Source organism: Mytilus trossulus, chromosome 4 (assembly GCF_036588685.1).
Source record: "Mytilus trossulus isolate FHL-02 chromosome 4, PNRI_Mtr1.1.1.hap1, whole genome shotgun sequence".
In the NCBI taxonomy this organism is placed as follows: domain Eukaryota; kingdom Metazoa; phylum Mollusca; class Bivalvia; order Mytilida; family Mytilidae; genus Mytilus; species Mytilus trossulus.
The window spans coordinates 78404465-78426081 of record NC_086376.1 but is presented as its reverse complement, the minus strand read 5'-3'; the positions used below and the strand labels follow the sequence as shown (position 1 = coordinate 78426081).

The window sequence follows — 21617 nt, the reverse complement described above, 5'->3', positions numbered from 1 at the left end:
CAGAGCAGTTAATATTATGGTTGTACGTCAATCAAATCCAAGTTATTGATTATATAAGCCTGGGGCCGGTTTCACAAAGCTATCATAAGACATGTCATAAGATATATCTTAGGACATGTCTTAGGATCCTCTTAGGACTATCCTACGACATATCTCAGACCTCGTCTCGAAGCTGTCTTAGGATGATCTTAGCTAAGACATCCTAAACCTGTCACAAATTCTTTAAATTTTCAAATATAAATATAATTTAAATGAAAAAAATCAAGTAAATGTAGTATTTCTTACCGTAAATTATTTTTAATGTACTAATTAATTCAATGACATAATTTGCAAAATAAATATAAAAAAATAAAAGTAATTTATATATAAATTATCTTTAAACAATACATCAATATAAATATGAAATTTTTAATTCAAAATTAAGAAAACAGAATATAAAATGATGACATTGTTTGGGTACAAGTGAGTTGAATTCAATTTCGACTTTATTGGTTATAAAAGGCTAAGGGATAAAATCGTGCAATCTCGATATCAATACATCGAATTTTCATTGTTGACAAATCATGATAATCCGTCAATCTAGAATGATAACGTTATAAACAGGAACAGGAAAATAGATAATTAGATGATAAATCAGGTATTTTTTTTCAATATTAATGTAAAAAAATTAGTGTAATTTATATAAATAAATGTATGACTATACTAAGACCATCATAAGACACCTCTCGCGTTGTCCTAACTTTATGACCAATTTTAAGAGATGTCCTAATTTAGGACCACTTTGTGAAACCCACTTAGGACTAAGATATGTCGTAAGACCATCCTAAGACATGTCTTAGTCCTAAGACAGCTTCGTGAAACTGGGCCCTGTTGTTTAGTGGTTGTCGTCAGATGATGTGGTTCGTGAGTGTTTTTCCTTTCTCGTTTCCCGTTCTTTTGGGATAAATTAAACCATTGGTTTTCTTGTTTTAATAGTTTTACACCAGTCATTTCGGGTCATTTACTAGTATATCTGGATGTTCGGTGTGAACCAAGTCTCCGTAATTATGGCCGTACTTTTACATATAGTTTTTAACTTTTAATAAAATAGTTTGAATTGGATTGACTGTTGTTGCATTGGCACTCAGACCTTATCTTAACAGCTTCATATTTACATATATAATATTTGAAAATATGATACCTCAATTGTTTAGATGTCGAATTCAAATTACACTGTGAAAAAAGAATATGTTAGGTATATGTTGTGTACAAGTTGTAATGTTGTACAAATTATAATTTGTACAGATTTTTTGTACAAGTTATCAGTGTTTTATGATCTGCTGAACAAAAATGGATGATGCAAGCACACAGTCTTTTGCTTTGCATATTTCTGTCATATTTTCACAACTTCATAATACAGTCTAATACTGAGCATTAAAACAAAAACATTATAAGACCACACAAAGATTTTGTTTGGATATGAATAAGGTATAAAGAAAAAATAAAATTAGAATTTAAACAATTCAGGTATTCTCATTTCCAGATTGAAGACTAGGAGAATAGGATTAAATGTTAGGTTGATATGTATTTTGTTTTTAAATTAAAACATTACACTAGTACATTTTATAAGATAAACCTGTATCACCTGTTGCAAGAAGGAAGGTGTCAAAAAACTTATAACTTGTACAAAAACCCTGTACAAATTATAGTTTGTACAAACTTATATCTTGTACACAACATATACATGACTGCGGTCGTTTATTTTCATGACTTAATTCAGAGTGTAAAACATATGTCCATGAGTATGTGAATGTCAAAAGAATTATTTTGATTTAAGTTCCGGATTGTTCGATTAAAAAAAATCTCTTTGATATGAAATGAACTGTTCACAACTATGTGTATACTCATTATATTGAAAATACTGTCTTTTCAGCATATCGTGTATCAACTGGCATTTTGAATAAGACATTCAGGCATCAAAATTCATACAGTTCTTTGAAACTTTTATTTGCATTATTGACGTTAAAAAGAAAGAGTAAAAATTTAATGGATAATACATCACATATCGAATAAACCTAAATCACAACGTCGAAAAAAACACCCCAGAAAAATAATATCACGAGGAAAAACACAAACCAAAAAGCAAACAATGTTCGTAATAACACTTCACCTGTAGCTTAAAACTAAACAATTAAATCTTCACAAAAACCAAAGGTGGTCGCATGTGCTCTGGAAGGATAAACAGAATGATTCAATCGCATATGAAAATTAAAAAAAAATCGATTAAAAGCCTCGTTCGTTGATGTTATCATCGAGGGAAAGAGGGATCATGCTTGCGGCCATATGATATTTTATGTGATGACTTCAAATTAATATTTTGCATACTACTGTTTTTGTTCTGATTGAGGTTGTGACATAGTGATGACTGCTGTACCCCTATTTTGACAATGTTACCTATTATGTCTGTTTTGTTCACGCATCGTTATTAATATGATGGAATTCGATGCGACAGTAATACACGTGAGAGGTTTAGCGCTTTAAAACCAGACTCAACCCACCATTGTCTACAATTTTGAAAATGCCTGTACCAAGTCAAAGTTATGACAGTTGTTGTCAATTCATTTGATGTGTTTTATCATTTGATTTTGTCATTTGATTAGGAACTTTCCGTTTGAATTTTTCCTCCTTCAGAATGTTTGTGATTTTACTTTTTTCAAACAACTTTTGATATATATTTTAACAGGTTACATATGTACCAATAAACAGGGGTTATGGTTGTGAGACATACGTTGAACAACATGATTTTTTTTTGTAACTATCAATTGTTTTAAAAAATACAATGATTTGAAGTAGAATAAAGACAACTAATAATACAATCGTTTAATACAGATAATTTTTTACAACACTGCAAAAATTTGTAGGAAGCCCTATAAGGATGAAAACATTTTATTTCAGAACATTAAGATACACATTTATATTTGAAATATACATAATAAAAAGTGAAAGCTTATATATCTAATATCTAAATAGTAATAACATATGCATAAATTAATTCAAACCAATAATGCCATTTAAAATTCAATTGTAATAATACTACATTTTTTTTTTATCAAATTCGAAATGTTATTGTTCTTTTGTGAGTAAAATATAAATATGATATACTTCAGTAAAAGTATTGTACAAAAACAAAATAATTGCAAGTTAAAAAATTGTATCAAATATAGTCATTCGCATTGAAATGCAATTACAATGTATTAATAAGCATTTGTATTCAATAGCCAGTTTTGATTTGTATTGTATGGTTAATTCTCCAAGTACACAATTTATAAACTATTGTTGGCTCAATCACTCAAATAATTTGTTGCATACACTATTTTAAATATTGGTCCAATGTATCTCAATTTCCGGACAATCTTGTTGAACTCTTAGATGAAAGATGTGTATAAAACGAAGCTGTAAATGTACCTATGATATATATTTTCTTAAGAGTTTTTACATTTTCCTTAAACATCTTGCGATTAAATAATAAAAACACCAAAGGGTTCACCAAGCTATTTAATGGTGCCAGAACATACAAGAGTTTGTATGTTGTGCCGTACTCAATTTTGCCCCAAACAAGCAATGAGGTACCAACACATACAGGTGTCCAACACACAATATATGCTGAAATATAGAATCCTATTAGATCAGTAAAAAAAGGCTACATAAACATTAATTGCATGTTATATCATTTGAAAAATTATTACTCTTACATTTTTTTGCAGCTAATTTACACACCATATGTTATATGTTTCTTACCACTGCTCAATTTGCTAAGCATATATCATAACTTGTAATTTGCAGAGTTTATGAAGTGTACGTTGATTTGATAAATATGATTATCGAATATTATGTCTGTTTTATTATGTCTGTTTTATTTCAAGCTTTGTACATAGAAGTATATAGTTTGATGATGGCATTAGTATGTTTGTTAATACGCCATCAAATGCGTCTATGAAGGCAATCTGTTGTCATCATTAAAACGACTTCAAACTGTGGACATGTACACATTTTGCGTCATCTTACTTTAGTAAATATAATTGAGCAATAAAATGGGGAATGTGTCAAAGCGACAACAACCCGACCAAAGAGCAGACAACAGCCGAAGGCCACCAATGAGTCTTCAATGTAGCGAGAAACTCCCGCACCCGGAGGCGTCCTTCAGCTAAGTATCGTTCCTTAAAGTATATTTATTGTTCTTTTATAGTGTATTTTGATATCATATATCACTTTTAACGCGTCTGGCGTACTAAATTATAATCCTGGTACCTTTGATAACTAATTAAATGACAGAATCAATTATGCCATATAGTTATTCTGGACTTACTACTACTGGACTTATGCAACTAAACCCCTTACGGGAAGGATTGTGCCTGATGTTCATATGATGAAATCATAATCTTTCAGTCAGTTTAATTGAAGTCTGGAGCTGGCATGTCAGTTAACTGCTAGTAGTCTGTTGTTATTTATGTATTATTGTCATTTTGTTTATTTTCTTTGGTTACATCTTCTGACATCAGACTCGGACTTCTCTTGAACTGAATTTTAATGTGCGTATTGTTATGCTTTTACTTTTCTACACTGGTTAGAGGTATAGGGGGAGGGTTGAGATCTCGAAAAACATGTTTAACCCCGCCGCATTTTTTGCGCCTGTCCCAAGTCAGGAGCCTCTGGCCTTTGTTAGTCTTGTATTATTTAAATTTTAGTTTCTTGTGTACAATTTGGAAATTAGTATGGCGTTCATTATCACTGAACTAGTATATATTTGTTTAGGGGCCAGCTGAAGGACGCCTCCGGGTGCGGGAATTTCTCGCTACATTGAAGACCTGTTGGTGACCTTCTGCTGTTGTGTTTTTTTATTTTGGTCGGGTTGTTGTCTCTTTGACACATTCCCCATTTCCATTCTCAATTTTACAATGAAAAAGACAAAACAACTTACCTGTTACAACCACGAACAACAGTTTTATAGTCTTAATCTTTGCTTTTGCTATAACATTTGAACATCGTAACTTTTTGGAACGATCACTTTTGATATTTGTAGCGCCTGGAAGAGAAGTTAAAATGAGAGAATACACAGTGAGTATTACGATTATATATGAAATAAGCGGGTGACTATTTCAACTTAGGTATATGGTCGGAAATCGTTTACCATTGTAATGTTTGGTAAGGAAAAATAATCGGGTATATGGTTTTATAAACTTTGATATATATTGATTCGTAAAAACTAGATATTTGTACATTTCTCATAACACCATTCCCAATTATCCCATGTATACCGATCTACACTGCCCATACATACATTATAAAATATCATTCTAATCAAATAAGATATTGCACAATTCAAGATTTCCCATCATGCACATTATTGTAAAAGAAGAAGAAGAAACTACACAGAATGTATTTGGACCATGCGTCATTCTCTATAGTAACATAAGTCACCACCAGTAGCACGACACAGCATTCTCCCAATTGATACGATATTCCCGTGCTTGCATTTCTTATCATGATTTCTTGATAAAGGGTTGCTGCTCACAAGGAACCTATTAAAACAAGAGTTCCAAATGGTAAAGTTGAAATTATCCCTTCGTAAATTTTATGGACGCCATCATGAGTTGGTTGACCGTTATGGAAAAAACGTTTCACAAATGATATAGGATATGTTCCTTACTACAATCCCCTCCCTTTCAGAAATGTTACCCACTGAATTAGACTATTTACCGGATTTGTTACCACATAAGCAACACGACGGGTGCCACATGTGGGGCAAAATCTGCTTATCCTTCCTGAGCACCTGAGATCACCCCTTGTTTTTGGTGGGGTTCGTGTTGCTTATTCTTTAGTTTTCTATGTTGTGTCATGTGTACTATGATTGTTTGTCTGTTTGTCTTTTTCATTTTTGGTCATGGCGTTGTCAGTTTATTTTCGATTTATGAGTTTGACCTTTCCTCTGATACCTTTCGTCCCTCTTATACAAACAAACAAGAAACCGGGGTTATTTCAAGTTCCCTGTGAGAATTAGCCGATCAAGCACCACATGTATCGCCCTACGTATTGCTCTTATAAGTAGAAACTCAGTAATACGTCTGATTTGGTGATGTCACATTCGGGGAAAAGTGGAAGGAATTGTAGTTGGTACGACAATTAGAAAAAAAAACTGTCTGTGAAATAGAGTAATCATTATGGTCAACAAATTCGTGTTGGCGTTCATAAAATAAAATAATATAAAATAAAAGACTTAGAAACCCTAGGAGTAAGAGCTCCCTTGTAAGCAACACCCCTATTACAAGGACCATTGGACGTTAAGGGACCACCAACCAATCAATTAACCTTACATGGAAATCATGTTACGAAATGCACGACCTGGAATATCGTAATAACTGGAAAATATATACTATCTATACTACTAAAACCAAAGTCCAATTTGTTAGACGGCTGGACGTAAATACGACGAATCAAAGAATTCGACTTTGTGTATAAATAATAAAAGGCGATGATGTTGATTAACAATTGCACCATTAGAGCCCCTTTGTTTTCCCCATAATCAATATTACCAATACGTAACAAGTTTCGGGTCGAATTCGATACGAATACCAATAGTACTAGTGTATATATGTCACCATAACATGCCCTTTTACCGCTCATAATCAATATTTCTAATACGTGACAAGTTTTGGGTACAATCCGATACCGCTAGTCATAGTACTAGTGTATCATATGTACGTCACCTGTTACCTTATCTGTACGTTCCGCCTCTGTGCGGCGCAGCGCCAAACGTATTTTGGGATTTGCCCCATATACATGAGTCATACATGTAATCACACATGAATTTCTTCATAATACTAGGATTGGCACTACTGAATTTAATCAGTGTCACATGTAGTTTCAGGATGTTATAAGAAAGCCAATACTGGTTCAGACCAAAGAATTTTTTGAGCAGATAACACTGTTCACCTTATAACCAGTATGGATTTATCAGAAGGCAATTCAAAAACAAAAACTCCAGGCTTAAATAAGTTTTTAATAGCTACTTTGATTCATTGACGGTTCTTACTACATGTATATCCTAATATATACGACAGTAAATACAGATATAAACGTTTTCTTAATGATTTTTTTTTATTTGTGTATCGTTTGGATTCTGTCTATTGAGTGAACACTCCACAACTGAAGACATTGACGCTATGTTGTGCAGGTATAATTTCCCCATTTCCATTCTCAATCTTAAACACTTATATACGACCAAGCTTAGCGAAAGGTAGTGCGACGTAATCAGTAAAACACATTTTATTAGAACAACTCGTAAAGGAACAAACGTTTTCATTGGCCAATTCAAACCTTCGACCTCACACCTGCGAAAATAGAACACGCTCACTATAAGTAGAATGTACTGATCAGTATTCACGTAGCCGGTCAAGGTTGTTATAACCTCCATCGTCGTATTCACACTACATGATTGTGTTCTTGCCTTGATTATCCCATAGCAATTCTAGCTTTTCAATGATCCATGTATATCATTTATGTGCATGTAAAAATCATTGAATTCATAATTTTGTGCAATAGTAAAATTTTAAATCTTCAAACCTTAAGGTTTCACATCGAAATATTTAATTCAACTATCTCTTCTAAATTGTTTCTGGATTAAGAGATCTACCAATTCATTTTGATGGGAGGAGGGCTTTGATGAAACAGTTAGTTCTTTTTTCTAAGTTGTATTCTCTGTCCTGTCTTTTTTATTTTTAGTCTATTTGGTCTTGACTTTTTAGTTTTTATTAGTTCGTCCGGATTTTCCCCCCATAAATTGTCATTTACTTCATATAAACTCCAGCAATATACTCAATAAATTTTATACTTAGATATAGGAAGATGTGGTGTGAGTGCCAATGAGACAACTCTCCATCCAAATAACAATTTAAAATTAAACCATTATAGGTTAAAGTACGGCCTTCAACACGGAGCCTTGGCTCACACCGAACAACAAGCTATAAAGGGCCCCAAAATTACTAGTGTAAAACCATTCAAACGGGAAAACCAACGGTCTAATCTATATAAACAAAACGAGAAACGAGAAACACGTATATATTACATAAACAAACGACAACTACTGTACATCAGATTCCTTAACTGTTTTGCTATCCTCGGTTGAAATTCGAACGTAAATTATATATTTGTAAATATCGAAATAGTTACAGAGAAAACAATCAGTTTTTAAAACTGTGTTTATTCATTAAATGTATTGGACTCCTTCTAGTACATGCATTCCGTCATACTTATTAATAATACTTTAAATGGGTGTAAAAACTTCGCCTACTAAAAATATGCTTAACTTATAAATATGCACGTTAAACGCTTTCACAAGTGGGATGCTTCAAAAATCATTAAACTAATCAAGCTTTTCGGTTTGTTTTGGGTGACAGATTCAACGTAAACGTTAAGATTAAGAGAGAACGTTAAGATTGGACCCCTTCTAGTACATGCATTCCGTCATACTTATGTTTTGGGTGACAGATTCAATGTAAACGTTAAGATTAAGAGAGAACATGCAGTTATGAACCTATCGATTTATTGGGAGGCAAAAACTCTTATACGCTACATCATATTTGTCTGCCAATCAAAATGCAACACCTACGGCATGTGATTATGCAGGATTATTACTCATCATAAGATTGCTTACGTCGAGAAGTTACCGTGCCCTCTTCCAGATATGTACTTCTTTCTCGTTTCCATATTGTTATAACAATACAGGTATAGCACGTACCAATTATTAAGGCTGGTATTGTGAGGTTAAAATTTATATCAATCATAAGTTGAAGCTGTAATGAAAAGCAAAATTTGAAAAATTAAATGGTTTTAAATTAATTTTCTCAATTGAATTGTTTCATATTTTCATGTCGGGCCCTTTTATAGCCGACCGTACGGTATTGTTTTTTGTCCTCATTTTTGAATGCCTTTTGAAGACATTCACTTCATTCGAAATTTGGTGGATAGTTGTGTCATTGGCAATCATGTTACTTTCTTGTTAAATCATATGAAACAAGTGAGTTGTGAAAAATAATGTTTATCCAATTCTTGAACCAATGCATGTGTATATCATGTGCACGATTTTATCATTATTTTCGCAAATATATCATATAATCGTCATTTTTTTTCTCTGTTTGTTATGATTTAACAAATATGGCTGCTCATTAAATGCCGTGTTTTGAAGCCGAGTTTTACAGAATGTCACCTTATAGTTAACAAATCACAAAAAGCATGCGTATTGAGCACGTGCTTATCATTTATAATCAGATATTTGTTTATTTCGATGACAGATTCATGCGTATTGCGATCACTGCATTTTTACGAGGAGGATTACGCTCGGGTCACTATGCATACGGAAAATATGTCGGCGAATTGCCTCCTGGAAGCAAGCAATTAAAAATAAGCAAACTTCTTCTAAATGTGGACAAATTAAAGAATTTTCCTCTGAAAAAAAGTAAATGTGCATGAGTTGTAAAATGAAAACTATCCATTTAGTTATAAAAAAACATATGCATTTTTTTTTAGTTTGAGGTTTCTTATGACTTTAACTTGACCTTTTGATACACTATTTGTAACACTCTTTTTGTTGTTTAATCTTTATCTATAATAAAATTGAGAATGGAAATTGGGAATGTGTCAAAGAGACAACAACCCGACCAAAGAAAAAAAAAATAAAAAAAACCCAACAACAGCAGAAGGTCAACAACAGGTCTTCAATGTAGCGAGAAATTCCCGCACCCGTAGGCGTGCTTCAGCTGGCCCCTGAACAAATATATACTAGTTCAGTGATAATGAACGCTATACTAATTTCCAAATTGTACACAAGAAACCAAAATTAAAATTATACAAGACTAACAAAGGCCAGAGGCTCCTGACTTGGGACAGGCGCAAAAATGCAGCGGGGTAGAACATGTTTGTGAGATCTCAACCCTCCCCCTATACCTCTAGCCAATGTAGAAAAGTAAACGCACATTAAATATGCAGGATTATATCTCGTCTATATAACAGCTTTGACATGTTTGATAACTATGATACATAATAGTCTCAAGAGTCAAAAAGGAATAAGGGCAGACACTCATTGCACTATGAGACTTATTCATTTATCTTTTTTAATAAATTGTTTGGTCATTTCAACAAGCCCTTTAGTTACATTTTTCATGATATTGATATCAACAAGAACATGCTGTCATCCGATGTTCAGTACTTCAGTACTTTGATTATATTTACCTTTGTTAGTTGTCCAGCATCGTAAAAGCACTCAACAGACTGTTCTTTGTCGTATTTTACATAAATAATGCCTGGTATGGAAAGAAATAGTGCAGCAATCCAACATAATATTACTAAACAAAATCTGTATGTCCTTCCACGTGCTATTGACGAGACAGGCCTTATAATAACATATAAACGATCTAATGACAAGGTCACTATTGCAAATGTTGATACATATATTGGAAACATGTTAATTCCCTTAAAAATATAACATATATGTTCTTCCCATCCAACGTCAAATCTCACCGCTAATACTTCTGGTAAAGAATATATTAAGCCAACGCATAAATCTGAAATTAGAAGAAATAAAAACATCACTTTATAATATAAATTGACTTACCTTTACCTATAACGCTCAAAGCCGAATATTTGAAATCACTAAATACTAGAGAAAAAAGAAACGACTGGAAAAACGAAGATAGCTTTTACGTATCTGCTAAACATATAACGGTGGAAAACTCTTGTAGCATCTTCTGTTATTCAGATATGATATGCACTAATAATATATCTGTAACTCAAATTACATACATTTGTAACCATTATTTGTAACAATCTCTTAAAATTTATGAAGATTTGAAGAAAAAAAATACAGACTTTTATTTGCGAATCAGTATATAGAGTATTTGACAAAAACAAAATATTATTCTGAAAAGACGTCTAGAAGTTTTGTATTGTAAATTATTACATGACACTATTGTATATACATTTTTAACCATTCATGTTTCATCTTTTATTGTATATGTTCCTTTATTAATAGTTTATCATACATTTGTGTGTACGAACAAGGTATCTTTTATGATAGTATTGTATATTGTATGCATAAGCTGAGACATACAATTTTTTTTTTATAAAAAATATGCCAACCTTATTTAACTTGATATATCAAGAATTCTCAAATAGATGTTCTTATTATTCTTATTATCGAAAATTCTAACAAGTGTATAGTTTCAAATTGAATTAAAGCATACCTGCTATTGCTAGATTCTGAACAAAAAATCCCATTCTGCTTTTCTTCTTTGTGCGAAACAACAACATTATTACTAAAGTGTTGAAAACTATTATACCTGCGAGAATTGCTACTGATAACCATTTTGTAAGGTTATCAATAACCTGAAACAGAAAAAAAAGTTGTTACGGAAATACGTCAATAAATTGTCATAGTATATGCCAGGAATGAACAAAATATCTTACAATTGACGTTCGTGTTATCATGTTTTTTTTGTTTTGTTATTGTCTGTTGACGTAATCCTGTATCTCCCTCCGCGATTCATTTCCAAAAAATGAAGAAAAAAAAAATGAAAATTAAAAATCAGTTATCATCACAATTATTTTAAGTACAGCTTGTATCTAGCATAAAGGGACACTATTTATAATATGATGCATTATGTTTATCTGTGCAGACAGTGGTGTTCTCAATTTAATTAATTGAGTAAATTGTTAAGTTTTCAAGCAAGTCATAACCATGTCTCATACTTTTGTTCTGTGTCTAATTCTGCTGTTTACCTAATTCCTTCAAGTTCTATATGATTGACCTCAAGTTGTTGTTATATTTTTGGCTTAAATACATTTTGTCTCGAATGTATCCATTGTAGGTTATTCAAGTAACGCTTGTACGCATAACAATCCATATAAAACATTGTTCTTCATGTAATCTAGAGTGGTGCTTGTGCATTACCCCGGACTGTGCATACTTTTGTTTTAACTTGTCAAATTCGAATCCTATATAAACAAGAATATTTTGAAGTGCATTAATAGTTTCTACTTCTTCTTTTTGCCATTAACTACAAAAATTTAGATGACAAATGTAAATGCACAATCTTAATCAAATTTGACGTATCGAGGAAAACATACAGCAGGGTATGATAGTAGGTTACAAGGATAATGCATTGCAGCTACATTTTAAACTGTTTGTTTTTCACAAATGTTATACTAAACTTTGTCATAAGTATCGAAATTTATGGCAATAATATATTCCCCAGGTAGGTTCAGTAACACCCCTTTTTGGCCCCAAAATATAGCAGTTTTACAAATTTGTTAAAATGTAAACTTTTAGTTATTTATTAGAAAGTAAAATGCTTCTGCTACATAAATATTGGCTGTTTTTGACACTACAATATACATATACCGGGTACTAGATTCATTAAGTCATGCTAAATTACTGAAATCTTCACAATTTTAGCATTTTAGTTAAATTTTAGACGGTTTCCGTCTTAAATGAAAGTGGCCGCATTCGTGTTCATTCTTAATATTGAAATGTAAGTTGTATTTGATGATAATAACATATATAAAGGTTGTGGATGAAAACGGATGCGGCCTCTTTCATTTGTGTCAAAAACCATCTGTAAAGTAACCTTTTTTTTGCATATTTGATAGATTTTTCATATTTAAGCTTGAATCGAAGCGGTTTTAATGAATCTAGATTTCTTTCATATGAACTAATTGAATCAACTGAAATAGACACTTAAGTGGTTAAAAAGTGCTCAAAATCTTTCGTTAGATGAACCTGAAATTTGAGGCCAAAATCGGCCCTTACCGGACCTACTTCTTATGCGCTTCTATGCATACAAGTCTCCGGGGGTTAAAACATTTTTGTTAACGCTAGGCACTTCTGTTCTGACATGAAGTGTCATTATCATTGTAAATTCTGTAGTTTTCATGTTTCCGTTTTATATTTTATATACTGAACATTCAATATCAGAGAGCTGGTTATATTGGAAATCATACGTTTAATTTTAAAAATATTCCATTTTATTTCAAAACATTTTCATAAAGAATTGTTTTTGATACATAAAATCAAACGTTGACATCGACTTGGAGAAACGAGAACATATTGGGTGGCATCGAGAAATATTCTACTTACTGGGAATGGAATAGAGACGTTATGATAGTGAATTCCAGTATCCAAGTCTGTAGTTGTACAACAGGTATTTGATATTATATTAGACTCATAGTGGCTTTTATTTTCTTGGAAATTCAGGCTTGACATATCGTTTAATATCTGCAGATTAAAAAATACAATAAACATTAAATATCAGAATTGCGTTGGCATTGTTTGGTTATTGTCTTGTTGTTGTAACTCTATATCTCCATCGATTCATGACTCCAAAACAAATGAAGAAAACAAAGTAATGATTTTAAGTACATCTTGGAGCTTGCAAAATGGGAACATTATTATATGATATGATGTACGATGTAGAAACTGAATCTCTAAATTCCTTTATACTTCTTCCAAGCTCATTGAATCACACGTATGTTAATTTGAGCTATACATTGTACATAATTACTATGTTCAATACTTTTACTTTGGTCTTATTGCATTTTATTATGATCTCTTTATGTACTTCAATATTTTATATCCTCAAACATTTAGTATGAAGTACACCTGACGAAGTTCATTCAAGAAAAAGGAAATAACCATCTATACTACAAGACCATCGTGTATTATTTATGAAGTTGCTACGGAATTTTTATCAACAATGTCAGAAACCCTTGTGCGCATTGAATGAAAAGTATAACCAAAATAACGAACTCTAATGTATTTTCCATAAAAGGAGGTCAATATCATTGACAGAGTATGAGGTGATCAACTAACGGAACGTGGGGAACAAACTGTAAAAATGCATATCATATGTTACCGTCATGTGGCCTATTGTGTTACAAAACTATAAAAATGCTGAAAAGTAAAATAACAAAAATGCCGAACTCAAAGTAAAATTCAAAACATAATATCCCTAAAACAAATTACAAAATCAAAAGCTCGTACATATAAAACGAACGGAAAACAGCTGCCATGTTTTTCACTTTTCATAGGCATTTCCGTTTATATAAACTTGTGGATAAAACTTGGTTTTATAGCTAGCATAACCTTTTTCCTGTATGACAGTCGCATACAATTTCATTATATTGAAAACTAGTGTGAGCAAAACCAACAGACAGTAGGTTGAAAAGATAAATATTATGGCACAACAGTCAACATTGTGGTATAATCTTAATCACGTTGAAAAAACAACAACACTGTCTTAAAATAATGTGTAGATACTCTATAGACAAAGCACAATAGCAAAAATGGAAGACAAGAATACGCAAAATAACAATAGCATATTAACACAATGGCGGGATGCAAAAATAACGAGCAACGAAACATTCTTATTGCAGACGATTTAAACTCAAAAACAATTTCTTTTCAAAAGAAGAAGGTATCATGAATTCATCTATTTTGTCGTAGATTGAGGGTTATTTTTTGTGTTTAAAAAGTGGAATATCTCAATGTCAGGCCTAATGGATATGGATCAAAATAGTACGATAATTTAAACATAAAACGCATAATTAGTGTCTCTATGTAAAAAGACAACAAATGAAAGGATTCCAATGATAGGAATACAGCAAAAGTAAAATTGAGAAAGGAAATGGGGAATGTGTCAAAGCGACAGAAACCCAACCATAGAGCAGACAACAGCCGAAAGTGTATATTATACAGTAAATAAAAGTTCATAAAAATTCAGGAGAAAACCTTCTGTGAAAGGACGTATTGTATATTTGAAATACTGTATAGGAATAGAACAACATACAGTAAATTTCCTATCGCCCACACAAAGGAATACTAGTATATAGATAAAAAACTGGTTGCCATTACAATCTGTTCTAGTTGATTTAAATTTTCTATAACTGGTACGTACATTATAGTTTTTGTCTTGCTATTTAGAGTTGTTACATAATAATAATATCTTTCAAACCATACTTGAAACTGTGCATGTGCGTAATTCTGCTTGATTGATTTCTGTCCTTATGCCAAACATAAACAAATTACAAAAAAAAGTTTATAAAAGAGGTCAAACACGTAAGTTATGGAATGATATAGTATGATGCCATCCTTTCCCAGGCCTATGGTTTTACAGCCAAATCTGATTAGATATAGTCTTTTTTATATGGGTAACCCTCTAAAGATTTAGATTGCAATCATTGCTACCATTTTGTATAGAGATAGTTTATTCTAAATGTCATTCTGAATAATCAGTAGGTACCAGTTCGATTGTAAATGCAATTCAATTAAAAACCTGGCTTTCTGTAAAAACATCATGTAACAAGGGAATGATTTGTGAGATTTTCATCCTTCTCTTAATTGTTTTCTTCGTAACAACAATGCACTTTTTATCTCCACAAAATAAACACAATTTATTTAATTTAGTTTCAGTTGGGAAATGAGGTCTGTTCAGTGTTTCTAATGGAAAAATAAGTATCGATACACTTTCTGTCTATGATTGCTAATAAACGAACCTTATTCCTATCATGCCAATATAAAGTATATCTTAAACTATATATTTCGATTGACCATATTTCATTGCAATTTTAATTCTGCAATGCACCGTTATTCTTTGGCTCCCAGAGTTTAGAAAGAGGCAGCATAATAACTGATGACGAAAACATGTCAGTTAATATCATTATACTATGAGTAAAAAAAATCTTTGAGAAAGTAATATGAATTACGAAACGACGCGGATGTTTCGTCGACCATGTAAAAGTAAAATCACAAAAATACTAAACTTAGAGGAAAATCTAATCGGAAAGTCCATAATCACATGGCAGTTCAAGTATCTCATTCGATACATTCATCCCCTGCATGGAAATTCAAGTTCAGTCAAAAGTTACAGTTTGATATGACAGAAGGACCAATGTACAAATAAGACGGTGCATGAAGATTGAAGACCATAAACCTATTTGCTTAAAATTTGAGACACATGTAGATTTAATCAACACCAACCAGACAATTTGCGAAAATACCTGTAAAGCCTTATACAGTGTTTATTCAGTTGTTCTTCATCATAACTCTGCTGATGCATTTTTAAGCATAAGGACAATATAAATGTAAGGAATTGGTATGATTGTAAAATGATACAATATTTCGTCGTAGTACAAATAACCGTGCATGTAAGCAATTAAATCCTACTTGATAATGTTTATTATACTTGAAGTTTTATACATTATTTTTTACAGATTTCAAAGAGGATACGTAAAAAAGGTAAATATTCCTGTAGAAGATCAAAGTCATATTCAAATTGTACATTTAAAATAGCTCACAGATGAATTTGTATAATTTTTCAATGTCCCTTTTGGTTATTAGTTCTTCAACTTCTTCCGTTCTTAACATCTTTGGCTTGCAAATACTCCGTTTTGAATGTTCCGTATAAATGTAAGTCCAGAAAAACGCTTCGGACGTATAAAAAAATTTGCAAAATGGTTTAATTTTTAATTCAATTATTTAATTCGAGGGAAACGGTTGAATTACAATATGCGTTAATGACTATGTGTAAAGAATAACACAATTGGTATGTATTTCCTTATTTACTTTATTTAATGATAGAAAAGTTGTCTTCTATGAATAATTACTAATAAACTCATCATATATACCAAGATTAAATTCTGTTTGTACGTCTGACGCACGTTTCGTCTATAAAAGACTAATCAGTGACGCTCAAATCCAAATAAGTCAAAAAGGCCAAATAAAGTACGAAATTGAAGAACATTAAGGACCAAAATTCCAAAATAATTCGCCAATTACAGCTTAGGTTATAAACCAAACAACATATCAAATACCGTTTATTACATATCTAATGGAAACTAGAGCAATGATGCATGTTTTACAAGTGAAACTCATGATTTGATTTACTAAATAGTACTTATAAACCCATTTATCAGCATTCTTTAAATTTGTGTAATTTGACATATAATTTTGTTATGTACTATTCTATATCGTGTTAAATATATTTCCACAGGGATTACGCTTCAAATTTGCAATATTTCTATTATCTTTTTTTATTTGTTATAAATGAAAATTATGTCTATTCGAAAAACCAACACGGATATATGGCTTATGAAATTCAATTCGCCCTGAATATATATATTAACAGTAAAATGCTGCAACAATCGACTATCTGAATTTCAAGGTTTTCTTTTCAATTTCAAATGTTTTATCATTAAATACTAGCACAGCAAGATTCAAGAATATGCACACTGTCTGTACTTTACTTCTAAAAGACTCGGAGATCTCAACATATTTGTCGAAGGTCGTTTAATATCAATATAAACTTTTACTATTACATAATTATTAAGATTTGATATAACTCGTTCTTGCTTGTTTTGTGTTGCTTTATGAAACACTATTTCTTTTTACATGTGACCTTTTTCTATCAGTTTCTGTTTCCTCATTGGATACAGAATAACTCTTAGATAAGTAGTTTTATTCACCGCGGTAAAAATCACCAGAGGTAAATATGAGATTTATACCTAAATTGTGATATTCTAAGACAACGTCAATGATGTCGTGCAATTTTTTTTTCGTTATATTTTTGCTCTTCTCAACAACTTATATCAGTATAAAAAAAATAATAGGAAAATTAACTTTACTGTTAATATACTAAACAATTCTTGTGAACATAAAATTGAGAATGGAAATGGGGAATGTGTCAAAGAGACAACAACCCGACCAAAGAAAAAAAACATTAGTAGAAGGTCACCAACAGGTTTTCAATGTAGCGAGAAAATCCCGCACCCGGAGGCGTCCTTCAGCTGGCCCCTAAATAAATATATACTAGGTCAGTGATAATGAACGCCATACTTATTTCCAAATTGTACAAAAGAAACCAAAATTAAAATAATACAAGACTAACAAAGGCCAGAGGATGATACACTTATTTCATAAGGGTCAACCAACTCGTGATGGTGTCCGTAAAATTTATGAAGGGATGAATTTAATTTCGCCATTTAGAACTCTTGTGTTATAACTTCCTTGTGAGCAGCAATCCTCAATCAAGGAAATAATTATAGGAAATACAAGCCCGGGAATAACTTATCTGTTGAAGATATATACGCCGTATCCAAGCGCTGCTGAAATGTTGCTACATAGAAGTGGAAATATAAAAAAGAAGATGTGGTATGATTGCCGATGAGACAACTGTTTACAATAGATAACAACGACACAAACATTAACAACTATTAGTCACCGTACGGCCTTCAACAATGAGCAAAGCCCATACCATATAGTCAGCTATGAAATGCCCCGATATGACAATGTAAAACAATTCAAACGAGAAAACTAACGGCCTCATTTAAATTAAAAAATGAACAAAAACAAATGTGTAACACAAAAACAAACGAAAACCACTGAATTACGGGCTCCTGGGACAGGCACATATATAATTAATGTGGCGGGGTTAAAAATGTTATCCTGGGACAGTGGTATAACAGTACAACATAAGTTGCACAATAGAGAAGAGCTGAAACCATTTTTTTGGTTGGAAAGTTTTGTTTCAACCGACCCTCATTTTCAATTTTAACTTGTAAGCGTGTTATGAGACATGTTATGAGGCGTGTTATGTTATCTGTAGTATACTTTTTTTTTCTAATTTGATGGAATAGATTCGTTCTACATAGTAACCAAATGTTGTATTACTAAGTGAGAGAACATCATCTGTATAGCGGAATGTAAAGTTAATGGATATTGCTAACTTCTCCCTTAGAAATTCCTTTATGAAATCAGCCTCATAACAATAAAGAAACATCTCGACAAGAAGAGGGGCACAATTGATTCCCATTGGAATTCCGACAGTCTGTTGCAAGGATCTGCTTACATCCGACAGCCTGTTGCAGGATCTGCTTACCCTTCCGGAGCACCTGAGATCACCCCTAGTTTTTGGTGGGGTTCGTGTTGTTTATTCTTTAGTTTTCTATGTTGTGTCATGTGTACTATTGTTTTTCTGTTTGTCTTTTTTCATTTTTAGCCATGGCGTTGTCAGTTTGTTTTAGATTTACGAGTTTGACTGTCCCTTTGGTATCTTTCGTCCCTCTTTTGCAAAACACGTCCTTTAAACGGAACACACATGTTGTCAATCAAGAAATTAAGCATTTGAAAATGTCAGTTTCACAGATTTTTGTTTGTTTGAATAAGAGGGAATCTTTACAAAGTAAAATTTATCCTCCTTTTTATGTTGTAACATTTGAGCTTCTAAAATATCATAAACGCTTTATGAAGATTTCAAGTAAGTAAAAAAACAATCTGTTATCTAATTCTCTTTATCCCTAATTTGTATCGGACCATATTTTTTTTTATAAAATTAAAAAACTATGTATCTTCTTTTTCTCGGTATGTTGAGTATATTTAATCAAAATTTTCCTACATCTTTTACTGGTACATCTTGAAATACATCAGATTTGATGTGACATCATGATTCGAGTAGGCATGAATTGTTTGCAGTAGTATCTGCTAGCGCTTGTTAATTATATTTTCTGTAATAACACATTTATTTGCTTGACTAAAGTTTAATTCTAAATATTAATAGGACAATGCAGTAGAGTAAATTTCCCGTCAACTACGTTTATGTTAGACCGTCTTTAGACACGCGTAGGTTTTCAATTAAAGCAGACTAGTTTTCAAATTAATGTTCTGCAGTTAAATGTGCGTAATTAAATGGTATAAACAGATTTTAAATGAGATACTAAACACGATTGATTTCCATTCTGGTATAAAGGAATAAAAATGCAGAGCGAGCGTAATGCAAAACAAATTCCTACTAGGAATAGACTTGCTAAAAATGCCAAACCCACCGTTAATATTGAACAAGCGACGTACTACAATACCCAAAAAAAGCGCTACAGTAGATATATTAAAAAAACAAAGACTGCTGTCAATTTTCAATTATGCACAGTCAAGTAGTTGTGGTGGATTAAACCTGACAATGTTGACCTTTACGATTTGCCTAGACTTTGAGAATTATTCTGAAGTTTGTCTGCTTGAATATGACTTATGGATATTTTAACAAATATCAATCAGCGAATACTGCTTCTTTGTGATATTAAAGTATGGTTATGATAAGTAGTTTCAGTAGGATTCCCAATAAAGACGATATCTACCAAAGATAATGGACAAGCTTGTGATAAGTTACAACCTTTAATACCGAGTAAAACCTTTATCATATTATAAAAAAAGCCTTTAAAAGGCCTCATGGTGACGAAATGAGACACGATTTCAACGCAAAATTCGTTTGCATATGGTCGGGAACCAGACTTCTAGGATACTAGGGTGTTGATTGTAGATCTTTGATTGTTATTTTAAATTCAATGGGTCGATTTAAAGCTTGATATGTGTACTTATTCTTCATTGTGTTTCTCTTCGATAGATGTAAATCAAATGTACACTGTACTCTAATCGATACTAGTACAAGCTGTTTACATAATTTAACCTTATTTATAAGTGTGGATAATTAATCAGACCAGTATCAACACCCTCACCCCAAACAAAAATAGGTACAACGTCCGAAAGACCCAAATAATATACCCTAAGTATACACGCGAATATGGTGGGCCAATTTATAATTAATAAATTGAATATGCATTTTTCAAGACAAAATATCAATTATGACATTCAGCGAGATTTTAAGAAGAAAAATGAGGCGAGATAAACTAAATGGATATTTAAACTCACAAGTCGCTGACAAACAGAGAAAGCCATGATAGTAAAATCTACTACAGAAATCTGATTGAGCAAGTGGCATAAAGTAAAATCACAAAAAAACTCCGAGGAAAATTCAAAAAAGATCAAAAGCTCACACAAATGGAAAACAACTGTCATATTTCTGACTGGGCAAACAAACCGTCTTGATGCTTATGCATGTACAAACTTGGTGAAAATTTATTCTGAAGAAAAGAGGACTGGATTGTGGTCACCACAACTTGAAAACATCCGACGTCATCTGTTGAAGACATTTTAAGGAACGTGGGCAACATAATATGAATATGTGCATTCAAACAACAGAAAATAATTCGACTGGGTGCATTGCCAATGTTATAGATTACAGGTTAGATAAAATTAAGTTCGTCGTACGTAAGTAGTTCATGAATATTCATGACATGTGACCATTTGTCCGCACTTAAAAACCCGTGCGGTCACCTTTCTGACCATCGACTCTCGCTATAGCCTACAGTAGACACGTGTATTCACGGTTGATTTAATTTGAATTTGTAATTGGAATTATGATATTATTGTTATTATGTTTGTATGTGATACATACATTGTTGTAATATATAGAATTAAAGGTTATAGCGAGTAGCACACCTACTTTATGTCGTATGTTCTTTGTTAATGCCATAGAATATTAATTACTTTATATTCGGACGAACGTAGTGAGGGAGAATATAACAATATATATATAAGTTTTGGTATTACTTGATTTTAGATATTTAAATATAATTATGTTAGTACGGACACAGATATTATTCAAAGATCCAATTACAATGTTTACCTTAAAGTTTGTTTTTTTTTT

General features: G+C 32.0%; 1 protein-coding gene across 1 annotated transcript in view; it reads right to left on the bottom strand.

The window, feature by feature from the left end:
- Positions 1-3114: 3114 nt before the first annotated feature.
- The window catches only part of LOC134714217 (cardioacceleratory peptide receptor-like), a 30408-nt gene continuing 11905 nt past the window's right edge, over positions 3115-21617 (bottom strand). Inside the window, exons 2-7 of the mRNA XM_063575458.1 lie at positions 13166-13303; positions 11274-11415; positions 10264-10595; positions 8690-8828; positions 4958-5062; positions 3115-3642 (exon numbers count right to left, since the gene is read on the bottom strand). Coding sequence (XP_063431528.1) covers positions 3377-3642; positions 4958-5062; positions 8690-8828; positions 10264-10595; positions 11274-11415; positions 13166-13291 — 1110 coding nt within the window. The 5' untranslated portion in view covers positions 13292-13303 and the 3' untranslated portion in view covers positions 3115-3376. The remainder of the gene's footprint in view (positions 3643-4957; positions 5063-8689; positions 8829-10263; positions 10596-11273; positions 11416-13165; positions 13304-21617) is intronic.